Source organism: Pseudophryne corroboree, chromosome 3 (assembly GCF_028390025.1).
Source record: "Pseudophryne corroboree isolate aPseCor3 chromosome 3, aPseCor3.hap2, whole genome shotgun sequence".
In the NCBI taxonomy this organism is placed as follows: domain Eukaryota; kingdom Metazoa; phylum Chordata; class Amphibia; order Anura; family Myobatrachidae; genus Pseudophryne; species Pseudophryne corroboree.
The window spans coordinates 365,744,776-365,764,451 of record NC_086446.1 but is presented as its reverse complement, the minus strand read 5'-3'; the positions used below and the strand labels follow the sequence as shown (position 1 = coordinate 365,764,451).

At 41.6% G+C, this 19,676-nt stretch overlaps 1 protein-coding gene and 1 long non-coding RNA gene across 2 annotated transcripts in view; one reads left to right on the top strand and one right to left on the bottom strand.

Annotated features, from left to right (window-relative positions):
• LOC135055610 (uncharacterized) overlaps positions 1-8,549 on the bottom strand; it is a 124,487-nt gene extending 115,938 nt beyond the window's left edge. Inside the window, exon 1 of the long non-coding RNA XR_010243784.1 lies at positions 8,312-8,549. This is a non-coding gene — a long non-coding RNA (uncharacterized LOC135055610). The remainder of the gene's footprint in view (positions 1-8,311) is intronic.
• A 233-nt stretch (positions 8,550-8,782) lies between these two features.
• LOC135055608 (lysozyme C-like) lies at positions 8,783-18,267 on the top strand. The gene is made up of 4 exons (XM_063959849.1): positions 8,783-8,934; positions 9,068-9,217; positions 13,517-13,595; positions 15,439-18,267. Exons 1-4 carry the CDS (start codon positions 8,805-8,807, stop codon positions 15,497-15,499), a joined length of 420 nt encoding a protein of 139 aa, XP_063815919.1. The 5' UTR covers positions 8,783-8,804; the 3' UTR covers positions 15,500-18,267.
• Positions 18,268-19,676: the final 1,409 nt, after the last annotated feature.

Here is a 19,676-nt window from a genome sequence, read left to right as displayed (position 1 = left end):
CGTGTATTGACTATCGAGGAGTAAACGAGATTACAGTAAAGAATCGGTACCCGTTACCTCTCATCACCAAATTATTTGATTGAGTCAGTGGAGCCACCATTTTTACGAAGCTAGATCTGAGAGGTGCATATAATCTCATCCAAATCCTTGAGGGTAATGAGTGGAAGATGACCTTTAACACCAGGGATAATCATTATGAGTACCTCGTCATGCCTTTCGGACTCAGTAGTGATCCAGCAGTCTTCCAACACTTTGTAAACAAAATATTTTGTGATCTGCTCTACCGACACGTTGTTGTATATCTGGACGACATTCTGAACTTCACAAACGATTTGGAAGAACATTTATTTTGGGAGAAAGAGGTCCTATCCCGTCTACGTGCCAACCGTTTATTCTGCAAGCTTGAAAAGTGTATGTTTGAGGTAAAGTCCATTCCATTCCTTGGCTATATTGTTTCAGACTCCAGTCTTAGAATGGATCTAGAAAAGCTTCAAGCAATTCAAGATTGGCCAATCCCTTCTTCACTGAAAGGGGTTCAACGCTTTCTGGGCTTCGCCAATTACTACAGAAAATGTATCCTTAATTTCTCTACCATCGTTGCTCCTATCTCTGCTCTAACCCGGAAAGAGGCCAATCCAGCGAAGTGATCTGCAGAAGCTATCCAAGCTTTCCATCTTCTAAAACAGAAGTTAATTTCAACTCCAGTTTTGAAACATCCAGACACTTGATTACCTTTCATCTTAGAGGTGGATGCCTCATACGTCAGTGTGGGGGCAGTTCTTTCCCAGAGGGTTCCAGATGGTCATCTCCACCCCTGTGGGTTTTTCTTGAAAAAATTCTCACCTGCAGAGTGCAACTATGCTATTGGCGACCAAGAATTGTTTGCGATCAAGTTGGCATTAGAGGAGTGGAAATATCTACTCGATGGCGCTTCCCATGAAATCACCATTTTAACTGACCACAAAAATCTGCTGTACCTCAAGTCTGCTCAATGGGGGTAATTCCAAGTTGATCGCAGCAGGAATTTTTTTAGCAGTTGGGCAAAACCATGTGCACTGCAGGGGGGGCAGATATAACATGTGCAGAGAGAGTTAGATTTGGGTGGGGTGTGTTCAATCTGCAATCTAAATTGCAGTGTAAAAATAAAGCAGCCAGTATTTACCCTGCACAGAAATAAAATAACCCACCCAAATCTAACTCTCTCTGCACATTTTATATCTGCCTCCCCTGCAGTGCACATGGTTTTGCCCAATTGCTATCAAAAATCCTGCTGCGATCAACTTGGAATTACCCCCAATGTCCGCACCTGGAATATTGTGTTGAATTTTGGGCACCATATTATAAAAAAGATATCGGGAAACTAGAAAGAGTTCAAAAGCGAGCTACTAAATTGATTAAAGGGTTAGATACACTTTAGTATGAGACAAGGCTTACTAGGTTAAATATGTATACACTAGAAAAGAGGCGTCTAAGAGGAGACATTATTACTATCTTCAAATATGTAACGGTTCATTACAAGGCTTTAGCAGGGGATTTTTTTATTAAAAGAACTCTGTATAGGACACGTGTGCACTCGCTGAGGCTAGAGGAGAAAAAATTCCGTACACAACGTAGGAAAGGGTTCTTAACGGTAAGGGCAATAAAGATTTGGAACTCCCTGCCAGAGAAGGTAATAATGGCGGACTCTATAATTGCATTAAAAAACGGATTGGACAAATTTCTAACTGGAAAAAGTATCCAGGGCTATAGCATTAAACATATTTACATTAAATATTTGGGAGTGGTAAGAATCATAGTTGTCAATTGTTACTAAAACATTACTTCAGCAGGCGCATTATAATATGAACAGCTTAACACCGAATACATGTTGAACCCGATGGGCATTTTGCTTCTTTTCAACCTCACTAACTATATAACTATGTAACTATATAACTGGTTTAGTTGGTTGTACAGGTTATAAGGCTTTAATGGTGTTTTAGGAATAAACCAATGGAGCTCTTAAAGGTGCCATCCAATTTTGTCCAATCTTGCCTGGGCTTGATGGAAGTAAAAACACCTGAAAAAATGCACTATGCAGAAATGCAATAGCCCAAATACTTATTATTTTTTGAACCATCTTTTTCATTATATGAATGCTTTCTTCCACTTTAAGCCCAGTTTTAATGCATCATTTTCTCAAGAGACTGAGTGGACACCAGGGCCGGGATGTAATGAAGTCTGAGTTCAGCGGGTGTGCGGTATGCCGGCTGAACTCTGACAAGGGGCAATTATTTACAAGGCTAAACCATGCGTAGATGAGTGCCCCTTTAAAAAAAAGTCTGAGCTTGGCTGTCCAGAGCGGCCACTGAACTCGGGATTGATTACATCCTGTCCCAGGTCTGTGTTTATCATGTGTCACACGTTTGTGTGTTTTATTCTATTTTGTAACACAGGCCATAGAGCACTTAGAAATGTAATTCTCTGACAAAGTCAAAGGTGCAAAGTACAATCCAAAGTATTCGATTCAACCTAATTATCACCAGGTCTGAGCTCAAAACAAAAGTGTTTCTTGCAGAACAAAATTGATAACTTGCTCCCTTCTGTAATGCAAGGAATGCCTTTACTGATGCACCCATCCAACTTTTTAGCGCAGTTTTTAATAATTTTGCTCTACAAAAAAAAAAACATTTTTGTGCTGCTCTACAAAACTATGGGCCTACGGAATTAATGTTTGTATGGAAATGTATTTGCAATTCTGGGTTTTTAGGTTACACATCTTCTAATCATCGCAAGTGAATCTGCCGCACAAAAAAGAAGATAGATGCCTACCGGAGCCATCTCAAACTCATTTTCAACTGCGTACACATACACAGCCTATATGCAATAATGAGGAACATTGACTGCTAGATTAGACCTATGGCTATGCAGACTGGACATGGCAGTAGTGACGCAGGTGCTATGCGTTTGTATGTACATGATGGCAGCTGATGGATATACATGCCTTGAAAATGGCCGTGACACGTCTGCGTTTATGCTTCCATTCCCCATTACCACACCCAATTTTCTGTCAATCACTCTGCAATGAAATCCTCAATGCCAGTGGAATCGCAAAGGCACTTTCACACATGCGCAGTATGAACACAGAATGGGGGTCATTCCCTTTGTGGTTGTGCTCAGGTTCTAGCAAAGTTTTTCTTCACACTGGCGGCCGCTAGAAGATTGACGGGAAGAGGGCATTTCTAAGTGTCAACTGACCATTTTCAAGGAGTGTTTGCAAAAACTCAGTCTGAAAAAACGCAGGCGTGGCAGGGCGTTCGCTGGGCGGGTGTATGACATCTAATCCGGACACGAATAGGTGGAAGTGATCGCAAGCGCTGAGTAGGTTCTGAGCTACTCTGAAATTGCACAAACTGTTTTTGCAGAGCACAGCTGCACATGCGTTCGCACTTCTGCTAAGCTAAAATACACTACCCAGTGGGCGGTGGCATAGCGTTTGCACAGCTGCTAAAACTAGCTAGCGAGCGATCAACTCGGAATGACCCCCAATAATCACACAAACGTGAATTAGACCCAATGGGCACTGGTACACCTGCTCTCAAGTCAGCTGTTACCATCAGTCTATGAAACCTTCTGCTCAACTCATCTCAGAAAACTTGGTGCAATTCAAAAGTAAAGCCCTTTTACTCTGAGATATACATACTAGAGATGAGCGGGTGCGGATCTCAGAGATCCGAACCCCCCTGAATATCTCGATCTGAGCTGGGAACCGAGTCCGGCTTGAGACTTCCCACCAGACTCGGATCCCAGAATTAGGCTAAACATCATCATCCCACTATCAGATTCTTGCAGGTTTTGGATTCCATATAAGGAGCCGCGTGACACTGACATGTTCACTCTGGACTTGGAGAGTGAGGGAGACAGACCTCTGTCTCTTTGTGGGTGGTGGTGTTAGGTGGGGTCAGTGTGTGCTCTTTAGGGGTGCTTTCCTGTGTGCTCTTAGGGGTGCTGTCTTGTCACTGTGGTGTCCTGTGCTGTTAGGGGTGCTGCAGCTGTACATGGGTGTTACTATCCTGTCACTGTGGTGTCCTGTGCCGTTAAGGGTGCTGCAGCTGTACATGTGTGTTGCTATCCTGCCACTGTGGTGTCCTGTGCTGTTAGGGGTGCTGTCCTGTGCTGTTAGGGGTGCTGCAGCTATACATGGATGTTGCTATCCTTTCACTGTCCTGTATGCTGTAAAAAATACAGGGGTGTTGTAAAGGTACACTGGCCCTGTCTTGTATGCTGTAAAAATGCAGCGGTGCTGTGAAAATAAATGTACACTGAGGTGCTGGCCCTGTCCTGTATGCTGTAAAAATACAGGGGAGCTGTTGTTAAAAAAAAGGTACACTGGCCCTGTCTTGTATGCTGTAAAAATACAGGGGTGCTGTGAAAATAAAAGGGGCACTGTTCTGTGTACTTTAATAGTAAAGAGGTGCTGTCCTGTGAAATGGAGAACAAAAATTTGGAGGAAAAAATAGTGAAAGCTCAGGAACCAGTTCCTAGTACTAGTGCTTAAGCTGCTGCTGCTACCAGTCATGACACTGATGATGCAATGTCATCTGCTAAGGCCAATGCCTAATGTCATAGAGGGCATGTAAAATCCAAGAAGCAAAAAATAATAATCCAAAAAACAAAATAAATGATCTGATAAGAAATGTAAAATTGCCAAAATGCCATTCACTACATGAAGTGGCAAGGAAAGGCTAAGGCCTTGGCCTATGTTCATGACTGGTGATTCAACTTCTAATGAAGATGGAAGCCCTCCTCCCTCTCGAAAAATTTAAAAAATAAAGCTTGCTATAGCACAGGAAAAAAACAACTGTGCATTCAGAAATATCACAAATCCCCAAGGAGAGTCCAAGTGTGTCTGCGGTTGCAATGTCTAGGCCTGACCTTCCCAAGACTGTATGGGAAGAGGAGGCTCCTCCCACCATTTGCACGAGCCCTGCAAGTGCTAGGAGGAGCACTGCCAGTCCAGTTGCTGATATTGAGATTGAGGACGTCACTGTAGAAGTACACCAGAATGAGGAGGATATTATTGTAGCTGGTGCTGAGAAGGAAGTTGACAATGAGGATTCTGATGGTGATGTGGTTTGTTTGAATAAGGCACCAGTGGAGACAGTTGTTGCCCATGGGATGAAAAAGCCCATTGTCATGCCTGTGCAAAATACCAAAAAAATCCACCTCTTTGGTGTGGAATTATTTCTCTGTGAGGAGGAGGATGTAAACACTGAAGGGGGTGAGGAATTGGAGGATGACATCTTGCCTTTGTAGAGCCAGTTTGTGCAATGAAAGATTAATTGCTTCTTTTTTTCAGATGTGTGGCAGACGTTGCTGAAATGATTGGTTTGTTAAAGTGTGCATGTCTTGTTTATACAACATAAGGGTGGGTAGGAAGACCCAAGGACAATTCCATTTTGCACATATTTTCTTTGTCTGCCACATCATTCTGGGGTCCTGCCCTATATGGGGTGCTGTCCCTCTGCCTTATCAGTCCAGGGGTGTTGCCCCACTGCCGTTTAAGTCCAGGGGTACTGTTGCCTGTCTGCAGTGCTGTGTAATTCTGCAGGGGTGCTGCCTATGCTGTATAAGTCCAGGGGTGTTGCCTATCTGCTGTATAAGTCCAGGGGTGCTGACTATCTGCTGTATAAGTCCAGGGGTGCTTCCTATCTGCTGTATAAGTCCAGAGGCGCTGCTGTATATGATGAAGAGAATGCTACAGCAATCTTACAAAACTTGATGACAGCTTGATTTTCTAGTTGTGGCTTCTTTCCTTCTTTCCATCCTCAGTCTAATGACTTCGCAGGTCCTTTCTGACAGGCATTGTGAATCATACGCACTTCCTGTGTGTGATGCTGCTGGGGATGAGTCATGGGTGCAGTTGCTGCTGTGACAATCTGGTCACATGACTGACCTGATCAATGCTGTGCCCAGGAAAGACACTGTACTCCACCTTGTAAGGAAACTATGCACTAGGAAATGTCAGGGGCCTGCCAGGGTTAGACCTGCCCTCAGAGGAACAGGCGAAATCCCTGGTGGGCTCTACTGTCTGTGGCCCCCACCCATTCCTCTAATGTCATGTAACAGACAGTGCACTCACATTATACACTGTTACTCCATTACAGGGTCAGATACATGTGGGGTCTACGTACTAAGCCTTGAAGAGAGATAAAGTGGATGGAGATAAAGTACTAAGTACTCAGATCCAAATTGTCATTTTGTCAAACCCAGCCTGTAACATGGCAGTTAGGAGCTGAGTGGCTGGTACCTTATCTCCATCCACTTTATCTTTCTCGAAGGTTTAGTACACAGACTCCATGGTCTGTAATGGCTGTCCAAGCCCCTGTGTGGGCTAGCCTCACCTCATGGTAACTGGCCACAAACCTTAAGCATTGTCCCCTATCACTGTATTCTCCTGGTGGTTCCTTCGTGTCCCAGTCCGACACTGCCTGCACCTCCTCCATGCAGGTGCCCAGGGAACATTTTCCCAGTTGCCTCCCCATCATTACACCAATGGTGTCATTAGTCCTGACCTCATTACCTCCTGGCCAGGGCCGTCTTTTCGTATGGGCTCAATGGGCTCTTGCCCAAGGGCCCCAGGAGTATAAGGGCCCTAGGCTGATAGCTGAGGGTCCCCTCTTTCCAGGGGTACCAGATTTTTGAAAATCGGCCCTGGGGAACCGGAGATATTCGACTTGAAAGCAGTGTTCCCCATTCAAGCCTGCTAATTGCTCTTCCCAGCCGGATATCTCCGGTTCTGTCTAACTTAGAGTTTGTCTGAGGGTATAATCAAAAAGCTGGGACTCTCATCTTTCAGAATACACTGGCAGATTGTCTCTACTATGCCCAAAACCAGAGATATCAACCTACAAGCAGCCGGTCCCTGCTCCAGCTCCACACGGCTAGTATGCAGTTTTAGAATTTCATTGGTGAATTGCTCTGGCTACTGAACTCTGAACCCCAAGTCCCCAGTACTTCCTGAAAGGTGAGACTCTCTAGTTTTGTATCCCATTTAAAGCTAAGAAATATATTTTCAGGAACTTGAGATATCTGCAGTCAAGCAAGCTGCCCTCCCACCGGAAAATTATAAATATTAAGCCCACTCCACTATCCACCCCTTCCCTACGTGTTAAACACCCCCTACCACACTGGAAGTCATGCACCAGGGCCCCTTCATTCAGCCCAATGCCCCTTCTACAGTTTAGCCCCATCTGTGCAGTAAAGGCGAAATTAGCAGAAATTATTGCTCCAGGTCCTACATGCTGAGCAGAAGATAGAGCACCCCATAACTCCCGCGGGACATCAAAGCTGCCACTGATAGCATCCACACGCCTACCTCTTAAGAATGGGTAGGGGGCCCAGTGCATTGCTGTGCCCAGGGGCCTACACTACTGTTAAGATGGCCCTGCTCCTGGCATTTCTATAGCAGTAACGCACACTAATCCTTATCAAGTCTAACTTTTCTGTCTATTTAGTTACCAGCCTGACAATATGAAACCTGATCAATGGGCAATGACTTGCATATTGGGAGCTGCAATGTCCAAATATTCTTGCAGGAGTACCTGGCAAAAACCATTGTAGCATCAAACTCCTCATACGAGGTTGTGTTAATCTTAGTTGATGGAACAGAATGTAATATCACCAGTTATCATGACTATGAGTTCTGCCTCCCTCTGAGTCAATGTCAGGGAACTAAGGGGTTTATTTAATCAGCCTTGGAGAGAGATAAAGGGGATAGGGATAAAGTACCAACCAACTGGCTCCTAACTGTCATTTTTCAAACATAGCATTTAACAAGGCAGTTAGGAGCTGATTGGCTGGTACTTTATCTCTCTCCACTTTATTTCTCTAAGGCTTAGTAAATAGACACCTATAACTGACCACTTGAATCTGTGCTGGTGCTGACAGTTTGAGTTTCCTTATATTAACAGAGGTAGACTTGCCAGTGTGCGCAGTGATGTGAACTGATAGGTTGCATCTCCTGACATCAGAGATAATTCAGGATAGGGTAAAATATCACCACTGTACAGACTTTCTTGCTGGTTGCCCAAAACCTGTAACTTGAAAGCTAGAGGAATAGTTAGGGAGGTGTGAGGATTGTAGAAGAATCATTACTAATTTTGGTAGAAATTCACTTTGTTAATAAAATTAAGTTATGCCAAAGAAATTACACTGTGATGTAACGTTGCCTGAAGGGAATACATACTATTTACCGGGATGTGGGATGCCTTCCGTCACAATACTGGCAACGGGGCGCACGCTAAGAGTTCCCTTGTGGGCTTGCTGCACTCACCACACTGCGGTCTCAGTGGCTCACTACAGGATCTATTCCCACATTAGGGGAGCCATGGACACCCACGAGTGGGAATTGTCCTGATTTGCCGGGAGTCCGGCTGCAGCATTGCCAGCTGTTGGGATTCCAACGTCTTTATCCTGACCCCCGGGATGCAGACAGCCGGCAAATTGAACGGATCCCCTGTGGAGAACCACTCCTGACCAGACAGTTTCTGTAAAGGTCAGAGTAACACAGTTTTGTTCTCGGAATTATATAAAAAGTTGTTTTGCTCTTGCTTAATGTTTGTCAATGACAAATATGTGTCTTACAATTCCAGGTTCAGACAATCAGTGTGATTGCTGGAAAATATTTTCAAAATCTTTCTGGCATTAGATCAAACAGTGTAAGATCGAGGACACCACTGAGTTGATGTTTACTCTATGGCATTGTGTCAGCAGAGCTATTGGCTATAAGCGTGGAAAGTTTCTACAACTGTCACAACATTGTCAGGATGAAGGTTTTTGCTGTTCTCCTGCTGGCTGCCATCGCCAATACAAGTTTGGCAATAGAACGGTGCGCCTTAGTGATAGCACTACAAAACAGCGATGTTATTGGTATTAAGGGTTACACACTTGAAGATTGTAAGTATTAATTCTACTTTTCAAATTCTTATTTTTAAATATCACTTATTGCACAATTTCTTACTTCCTGATACGTTTTTCTCTATAAGATCAGCAATTACACTTTACGTTCAATGTTACATTTCTCCTGCAGATGTGTGCATGGCTCATCATGCCAGTAACTATAATCACACCCTGAATATAAGTGCTAGTGAGTATGGCATCTTCCAGATTAACAGCTACTGGTGGTGTAATGATGGTTGCACCTATGGACGTAAAAACCTATGTGGAATACGTTGTACAGGTAATATATAAAAGGATATTTTGTTAAAACAAAAAAATAAAAAAACAACTACTGTAATTGGCAAATTATAGGGCAGCTGGTGACCGGCTCACTTCCTTATACACAAAGTATTATGGGCATGAGCCAACTATATAATGAAACATCTTTAATGGCAACAAAATAGTAAGTTAGTGCTACAGAAAAGTATAAAGGAAGAATGGAAGAAAATCTTTATTTTCTGGTTGACATTTTTATGTTCTTTGCCCTTCAGGATATTTTCCACCTTCAGATAGTATTACTGTAATTTATTGGTTCTCAAATCTCCTCCTCTTCCTGTTTATCTCTCTGACTTATTTTTATGTTCTTCGCTAAAAGCAACTACAGTATATAGTGGCTGATTAAGGATTCTGGACACCCAAGGCTAATGCATTTGCTGCAACCTCCCCTAACCTCCAGTGTCTAGGAAAGGGTTTCCATGCCATACCCATACTAGTTACATACCTTCAGCATTACTTACCTTCCTGAGGCACCTGAATTATGACACATTTCATGCCTGCTTCAACGGCATTTCATGTCATACGTCTTATCCTCCAAACAATGTGGGATTCCTTAATTTGTGCCATGGACATAGCTCCAGTTATAAAATGGTTATCAGTAGTTGTTGATGAGGTTACACTCTGCCTCCTTTTCCCCCTTCTTTTTCCTTATTTATCTTCCTCTATTCCCCAGCTTCCTCCTCTTCCATGTCATTCTATCTTCCTGCTTCCTCATCCATCTTTTTCTATGCTCTCTCTTCTTTATTTATCTCCTCATTTTCAATCCTTCACTTTTTAAAAGAAAATCTTCTTCCTCTTTTATCTTTCTCTTTTCTGGTTCTATGCCCTCCTTGATAATTATCTATAATCTTCCTTAATCCCTGTTTTATCCTCAGCTCTATTCACCATTAGTCACTTAGGAAATTAAGGGCTAATTTTACTAAAATGGGAGCTCTATTTAAGATGGAATGTTGACCAGATCAGATTCCAGGCATTATCTTCAAGAATGTGCTAGGTAAATGAGTACAATCTGATTGGTTGCTATGGGAAACATCCCATCTTAAATAGAACTCCCATTTTAGTCAATTTACCCCAATGCAACTCACATAGAAAGTTAAGGGGACTGCATTTGCAAATGAAAACGGGATCACAATAAATATGTCTGATAGCTGCTGTGGGTCCTTGTACTAATATTGCTTAATATTTGTAACATCCCATGAAAAACTGGTTAAGTTTTGGGGGACATCCAGTGGCGCACCCAGGGGGGGTTTCCGAGCACCCAGAAACCCCCCTCCACCAAAAAATTTTTTTTAGCTGCATGAGTATTGTTAATGGCTGTCTAGCATCCTCTGCAGCCTGCTATCTTCCTGGTGGCACTTGTAAGTGCTTAATAAAAGTTTACTTTATTTTAATTATAGTACATATACAGTATATCCATGTGCATACATATATACACATGTATATACATACATATAAACACACACACATATGATATATATACATGTACTGTATGTATATGTATGCATGTTTAATATGCTGTGTATATGTATGTATATATGTATATAGGTGTATATACAGTATATATATATATGTGTGTAGATATGTATATGTGTATATACAGTATATATATATATATATATGTGTGTGTAGATATGTATATGTGTGTATATATATATATATATATATATATATATATATATACACACACACACGGACACACTAGTTTTACGGACCCAGCATATACTGGGTTACCTCAGTCCCCACCCCCGTGATTGGCTCCACCCAGTTTTGGAAACCCCCCCATGCAAATCCTGCGTTTGCCACTGACATCCAGCAAGTATTCTTTGAAAAACAGGCCCCTTAATATTCAGTTTACATTGAATATAATAATGTTGGCAACTGGGAAACTTGAGACAGGCTACCATTTTTAAGAAGACAAAAAAAAAAGGAAAAGGAGAATAGAAACAATGTTTTAATAACATTTAAAGAAAAACATACAAATAAATGTAATATTGTTAAACAAAAATACACCCTAATCAGTGGCGTAACTACTGCCCCCGCAGCCCTCGCGGTGGCTTGGGGGCGAGGGGCTGCGGGGGCGCCACTGACAGAACAGATTGAGCGTCCGCATGTCAATCTGCAGGTCTCCTTCCCCCGCTGTTGTACGTACGGAGGGACACGGAGCGCACAGCGCGCGCGCCCCTGTGTCCCTCCCTGGCTCTCCGGCTGACTAATAAAGGAAGTGCCGGTTTGTGAGCTCTGATTGGCTCACGAACCGGCACTTCCTTTATTAGACAGCCGGAGAGCCAGGAGGGACACTGGAGAGCCGCGCGCTGTGCGCTCCGTGTCCCTTCAACACGAGGGGAGGGGGGAGCAGGCACTGTGGGGGAATATCTGCCACTGGGGGCATATACCTGGCACTGGGGGGCATATACCTGGCACTGTGGGGGACTATCTGCTACTGGGGGCATATACCTGGCACTGTGGGGGACTATCTGGCACTGGGGGGCATATACCTGGCACTGTGGGGGACTACCTGGCACTGTGGGGGACTATCTGCTACTGGGGGCATATACCTGGCACTGGGGGGCATATACCTGGCACTGTGGGGGACTATCTGGCACTGGGGGAATATACCTGGCACTGTGGGGGACTATCTGGCACTGGGGGCATATACCTGGCACTGTGGGGGACTATCTGGCACTGGGGGGCATATACCTGGCACTGTGGGGGACTACCTGGCACTGAGGGGGACTATCTGCTACTGGGGGCATATACCTGGCACTGGGGGGCATATACATGGCACTGTGGGGGACTATCTGGCACTGGGGGCATATACCTGGCACTGTGGGGGACTATCTGGCACTGGTGGCATATACCTGGCACTGTGGGGGAATATCTGGCACTGGGAGCATATGTGGCACTGGGAGCACGGCCCTAGCAACAAGCACTACCCCCTAGCAACGAGCATGACACCCAGTGCATGAAACCCCTGGCAACGAGCATGACACCCAGTGCATGAAACCCCTAGCAACGAGCATGACACCCAGTGCATGAAACCCCTGGCAACGAGCATTACACCCTGAGCATGAAAACCCCTGGCACCGTGCATGGAACCAAGAGCATGAAACCCCTGGCAATGAGCAGGTAATTTAAAAGTAATTAGAAGCCTTACTGTAGAACTTAATGTGTAATGGGCATTACGGTGTGTGGCATAATGTATCACGGACATTGCGGTGTGTGTCATAATGTGTCAGGCATTACGGTGTGTTGTATACTATATCACGGGCATTGTGGTATGTGGTATAATGTCTCAGGGTCATTGTGGTGTGTGTCATAATGTGTCACAGACATTGCATGTGCTATAATGTATCAGGGGCATTGCAGTGTGTAGCATAATGTATAACGGGCATTGTGATTCCTGTCATAATGTGTCACAGGTATTACGGTGTGTGGCATAATGTGTCGGGGACATTACTTTGTGTGCATATTGTGTCATGTGCATTGTTGTGTGTGGCATAATGTCTAAGGGCCATTGCAGTATGTGGCATAATGTATACTGGGCATTACTATAAGGAGGAAAAATGACAAATAATGTAAGGGGCATGAATCAGGATTATTTTTCTTTCCTGTGGTGGCTAACGTCTGGGCGTGCAGGTTGCAAAACTGGGGTATAAGGTAGTCTTTTCCTGCAATGCCACGCCCCTTCACACGAAGCCACACCCATTTCAGCAAAGCCACACCCCTTTTTTGGTGGCGCGCGCATATTTGTCCCTTTACTAGTGCCAATTATTGGGGGTATGGGGGGGGGCGCCGAATAATTTTTTGGCTTGGGGGACAAAAATTTCTAGTTACGCCACTGACCCTAATTGCATTATACCTTAAACAAAGTTCACACATATGGTATTTCCTTACTTGAGAAATTATACAGTATATATTTGGTGTAATGACAGTGACAAACACCAAATATATGCAAAATCATCATTTTCAAACTATCTGGAAAGTTCCTATGGTGTTGTGGAACTATAGTATACTATACATTACATTCCAAACAAAAATGCTGACAGGGCATACCGGGATGTATATTAACAAGAGAAAGAGGAACATGTTACCAAAGTATAATCAAACATAGTGATATAACAGAAACATTTGTGTATTTTCTTACCTTACTATTCTGTATGCAAGTAGCATATCTGCCTTGAAAGTTACAGTATACATAAGTCTTTGAAGTCTGGCACAGGTCAGATAATAAAAGCTATACTGTAATATGTTGTTCCTTTCACAGATTTACTCAACACCGACCTTTCTGATGATATAAGATGCCTTAAAAGAATTGTGAAAGATCCTAATGGACTTGATGCTTGGTATGTAGAAAGTAGACAATTATTTAGCAAAACGTTCTATTCCAGAGAAGTATTGTAGAACGGGATCTGGTCAGGGTCCCGGCAGTCGGGATCCCAGCAGTCGAAATACCAACGCCAGAATCCCGACACTGGTTGAAATGCCAGCACCAGCATCTTGACAAGGATCCACATCCTCATGCCAGAATTCTGACCACCGAAATTGCAAACAAGCAAGGAGCGGAACGCCAAGCAGGTAAGGCACGTACGGGGGATTTAGGTTTAGGATGAGGGGGGAGATTAGGAATAGGCTGCCGGAAAGGGAGGGTTAGGCTGCAAGAGGGGAGGGTTAGGTCTAAGCACCCCCAGGGAGGGTTAGGGTTAGGCTGCGGGATTGGGGGGGGGGGATAAGTTTTATGCTACTGGGAGGGAGGGAGGGCTAAAGGGACTTTGCGATAAGGTAAGTATATTTACCTTGCCCATGTCGGGATTCTAATAATTGGGATGCTGTTGTCTGTCCGCCGGTATCCCGGTTTCCGGCATTTCCGACCCAACACTGTAGAACAATACAGTAAATGTCTGGAATACCCTGCATGATGTTTATTTAGGTTACACCTCGGTATAACTGTGTGATCCCTTAAAGTGCCTGTAATTGGTCGGTGATCTTTTTTCTCCTGCTTAACAAACTAAAGATGTATGTATTCGCTGTGTTACTTTATGCTGCTACCTTGATTTCATACATTGATGATGGTTCTCCGTAATAATAATGTGCATCAGTTTCTCGGACCAAATCTCACTTGAAAACTACATTATTGTCTGCCACTGGTATATACTGCCAGCTAAAGACTGTCAGACAATATTACCTAAATTCAGATTCTAGAGAGCTGCCCATAGGAAAATATTCCATGCTTGCTGGTGTCTTCCTATCCCACACACCATAATGTCAGGCTCCCAAATGAGGTGAAATCTTTTATTCCTAGTGATTTAAAAATCATAATAATGTCACAAGAATTGTTTGGCTAGAGTAGATACAACTATTATCTGCAGTTCACATGGATTACTATGGAAACTGATTGTGTAACTGATACTAGATAGTTCATGCATATCTCTCTCTCTCTCTCTCTCTCTCTCTCTCATAGGCATCACTACATTCATAAAAATGTCTTTACTCCCATCTGTTGAATTAAAGCAAATCACTGTATTCAGTAACATAGGAATTTAACATAAGATATATATAATTTTTTATAATATATACTGTAAAGAAAAGGAGGGAATAATTTGGTTAAATAATTTAAATATTCATAGACAATTGTACATCCAGCTTTGGTAGGGTCCCCTGATGTACATACATAAAAAAGATAAGGCAGTGGAAGCACACCTAAATAATAATATAAATCATTCCTCATGGTGGTAAGTAGAACTGTGGCCTTTAAAGATCAATGCTAAAAACATTATTTATATATATATATATATATATATATATAGTAAGAATGCTTTCAAAAATAGAGGTGTTAATAGTTTTTTTTATCAATTAACAAAATGCATACTGTATATATACACAAATGTGTCCATTTACACCTTTCCCCATTTAAGCCATATGGCCAAATTAGCCATGCAATAGAGTCTGAGATATAGCCACATCTTGTGATTTTTCTTAAAATATGCTGCTTTAATCTGCTACTGTATACAAATTATTTTGCAGCAAAAAAATATTGGGAATCCATCCAATCACTACTCATGGTGGAACATCTTAGCCATTTCTTGCCAAATAAAGCAAAAAGGGAAAGGTGTATGTGGACATATCTGTAATTATAATGTTATATTTGTGTGTGAATAGACTGTTGAGATATTGTTCTCTCTATTATAGGAAAACCTACACAAAAAACTGCAAAGGACAGGATTTGAGCTTCTACACACAAGGATGTTAATTGCACTCATTTGTATTGCTCACTGTATCAATTTTATTACAATTTGTGCATAGTATACAACTAATTTTTCTAGAGATGTCTCTTGGCGTTAATAATAAATGCAAAAACCCTTAACAATCAAACCCTAATGGGGTAAAATATAATCAGCTGCAGAGTGTCAATTATGCCTACGTAAGCATAAAATTATATAAATCTCCTATTTCAAATAGGAGAAACAACTGGAAAATACTGGAAGTCACTCTGCGTTATTTTTGTTAATCATGCTTTGAAATAAAGTGAGATCACATGAACAAGAAAAATATTATTTAATAGATCAATCGCATCAATCAATGTATGTACTGAATGCAATCACCATGTAAAACTAATCAATTAAAATAAAAATATACATATAAAATTCCTACCACTTTACATGTACTTGATTATATAGCATATATCTCCTGATACTACTAACGGCTCTTATAAGTAATTTGAATGGAGGTGAATCAGTTCATTCTCTGAACTATAAAAGTCCTTTATCAATACCACCTCACTGAGATAGCCGCGGTGTGTAAATAAGGAATAAATAAATGTCCTCATTCTCTGAAATAATTAAGACTATAGTGACAATAGTCCTGATGAAATTCATTAGCAAGTGCAGAATAAAGGTGCTTGACATAGTGATCACGACTAAGTCAATAATGTAATAGTCCCAAGCAACCAATATAAACTGTTGTGCAAATTGTTCTAAAAAATAGGGGTAATTCCAAGTTGAACGCAGCAGGAATTCTGTTAGCAATTGGGCAAAACCATGTGCAATGCAGGGGAGGCAGATATAACATGTGCAGAGAGAGTTAGATTTGGGTGTGGTGTGTTCAATCTGCAATCTAATTTGCAGTGTAAAAATAAAGCAGCCAGTATTTACCCTGCACAGAAATAAAATAACCCACCCAAATCTAACTCTCTCTGCAAATGTTATATCTGCCTCCCCTGCAGTGCACATGGTTTTGCTCAACTGCTTAAACATTTCCTGCTGCGATCAACTTGGAATTACCCCCAATGTACAGACAGACTGCCTATAAGTTGTAACAAGCTCACCATCCATGTTAATTCGTGCGGTGAGTCCAGCTGAACGCGTGCTGTATTGGATCGGCCAGGTGCGGCTAGGATGCTCCGGACATCTCTGTCCTCCAAGATGTGAGTGCCGCTGCAACTTCCAATTGCCTCTATACAAGAAGGCTGGCATCCGGCATTGCACGGTGTCTATGCAGAGATGTCCACAATCAGCGGTAGCACTGTCACCAAATGTCCCTTCTCCGCTAACACGTTTCACTCATTCCTGGAGCTTTTTCAAAGAGTATTTTATCGGTGACCGTTAACTCCCTTTATACCTGCTAAGTACTTCACATTGGTCCTCATAATTTGCACACCTGTTCTGTCAATTTGTCACTCCACCTCTTTCTATATAAAAAATCCACCTCTATTCTTTTTAAATATACTCTATTTCTAGTATGTATATTTTAATAAACAATTCTCATACAGTATCATATTGTTATAACTGGTAATCGACAAGTGGAATACAATTTCAATATTGTGTGTATATACCAAAAGAAAACCTTATCCATATTAAACATAAAATATATAAAACATACACATATGATTTCACGATATGGACTGGACCCGGATTCAAACTCACAACCTTACTTTTTATTTTTAATATGTTTTTGTATCTTAACAGTTTCCTTCTATCCCCATTTAGAACTCTCTCATAAGCAGATCTGAAAATAGGAACAGGATATCCCCTACAGGCAAAGTCCTCATACATCCTCTCTGCCTGTGGTATAAATAGTTCCATTTTTGAACAATTGCGGCGAAGTCTATTAAACTGACTATATGTCACATTTTTCAGCCATGGTTTGTAGTGACAACTGGTATAATGCAGGAAACTATTTGTATCCACTTGTTTCCTATAATTGTCAGTAACAAGATGTTTACCCTCAGAGGAGATGGTTAAATCAAAAAATTTACAGAACTATTACTAAAATTGTGAGTGAATTTCAAATTATGTGTTGTGATTTTAAAAAGTGACAAACTGAAGTGCACTGTGTTCATCCCCATTCCAAATAATAAATAAATCATCTATATAGCGGCCATAGTACACTAGGCTCATGCCATATGGTCCCTGCCAAATGAATTGATCTTCAAATGCACCCATATATAAGTTCGCAAAACTAAGCGCGAACCTAGTCCCATGGCCATCCCCAACACCTGCAAAAAGAACATATCCTCAAAAGTGAAATAATGATGTGTTAATATAAACATAATTGATTCCAATATGTGTGATCTGTCATTTCAACTTAATTTGCCAACTTGTTAATTGTGAGGGGTATAATCATTAACCAACATAGGCATGGGCAGACAAAAATAAGTGGGTGCTGCTCTGGACTTTTCCTCACCGTGGCATTATGGTCTACTTTCCACTCCCCTGTCCAGGACATAGACTGCTTACCTGGGTGGCCCAGATGAGCAGTCTTATGTCCCAGAGGAAGGGGTGGAGGAGGCAGTCAGTTACCTGGAAGAGGGGGGAAGTGCAGAGCGGTACCCCTGTGTCGGTGTCTGTGCACGCCTATGTTAACTAATAGCCTTTTATAGGTGCAACATTTACTGTTTTTACCTCAAACAAGTGTAAATAATCACATACAGTACACACTGATTGATATGTTAGTAATTAAGTTGTAGTAACAGTGATTTTGATGTGCCTGGATAACAATAAAACTCAATATAACTAATAATTTGGTTGTGCTTACATGTATGATGCCATGAGAAGATACAGTACATGATAGTACAGGTCATTATAAAAATGTATGCATAGATAGGACACACATATTCATTATACTGTACAGTATATCAACTGATGTGATTATTGCATAAAAAATGGAAAATATAAATTTGTGGTCAAATTAAAAACTCCCTAAACTCCCCAGAAACACGCCACCATTCAGTGGACATGGAAATTAAATAAACACTTTTTACAGGATGCGTCTTGTAGGACTCAGTTGGAGGCAGCCTTAGATGAGTACAGTATATGCCCCTAATGATGGTGGTGCAAACTGTAGAGCATAGGTCTGCAAACTCGGACCTCATTACCCCAGACAGTGCATGTTTTGCAGGTCTCCTCACAGAATCACAAGTGAAATAATTAACTCCACCTGCGGACCTTTTAAAATGTAATTAATACATCTGTGCACCTGCTGGGTTTCCCGCAAAACATGCACTGTGTGGGGTAATGAGGACCACGTTTGCAGACCTATGCTGTAGAGACTCATTGTGAAGTCAATAAATACGAGAAGTGCATTTAAATGGGCATTATCCTCAAGAAGCAGAGAAAGGAATGTAACTCTATGCATGAACTCTTCAGTCGTTTATATACTGTCTACTGTGAAGTATGAAAAAGGTCATTTAAGGTATACATACCAGAAAAATTGTCAAAACCTTCCATGTGTATTATTCAAATCTGTACAACCCGAATGTTTCTCTTCATTCTCAGAAACTCTTATCTCTGGATAGGGAATGTTTTTATTTAAAATTGCATCAAATTTTACATATTTACAGGATAACAATAAATAATTGAAAATATAATAAGATACACAATCAACAAAAAATGTCCATAATAAAAACATCCAAACAAAATTACATTTTCAAGAGATTAGCAAACCTTTTTCTTTGTGTTTCCTAATTTATACCATAAAAATTTTTCCCGAGTTTCCTTCACTCAAAATTTCATTTTTTTTCTCAAACCACCTTACTACCCCAGAAACCCCTCCTGTACTTTATCTCCCAGGAGCACAGATATACCTCAAAGCTCTCACCAATTCATGCACCCTCCACCATCATGCATTCCTCCGCACTCTCTCCCATTCTCACTCCATTTATTCTCCCATGCATCACCATTCACCCTTCTCTGAAATCAGGACTACCAACATCTAGGGATAGGGATGTATAAAAATACCACAGGGTGGTTGAGTTTCTATAATGCTGTTAAAATTAAACTGGAGAGTCTTACTATATCAATAGAGTTTAAGGACAATATCAAAACCAGCAAAAATGGTCTGGTGCACATATTTAACCAAAATGGTATCTTTTACAGCTTCACTCTTGAAATACCAGACCCAGAGATGTGATATATTGTACAGTAAAAGGT

Excerpts from the sequence above, each read along its gene's own strand:
- LOC135055608 (XM_063959849.1), top strand. The coding sequence starts at position 8,805 with ATGAAGGTTTTTGCTGTTCTCCTGCTGGCTGCCATCGCCAATACAAGT. Across the intron at positions 9,218-13,516 it reads ATGTGGAATACGTTGTACAG|ATTTACTCAACACCGACCTT; the intron begins GTAATATATAAA and ends TTCCTTTCACAG. Across the intron at positions 13,596-15,438 it reads CCTAATGGACTTGATGCTTG|GAAAACCTACACAAAAAACT; the intron begins GTATGTAGAAAG and ends TCTCTATTATAG.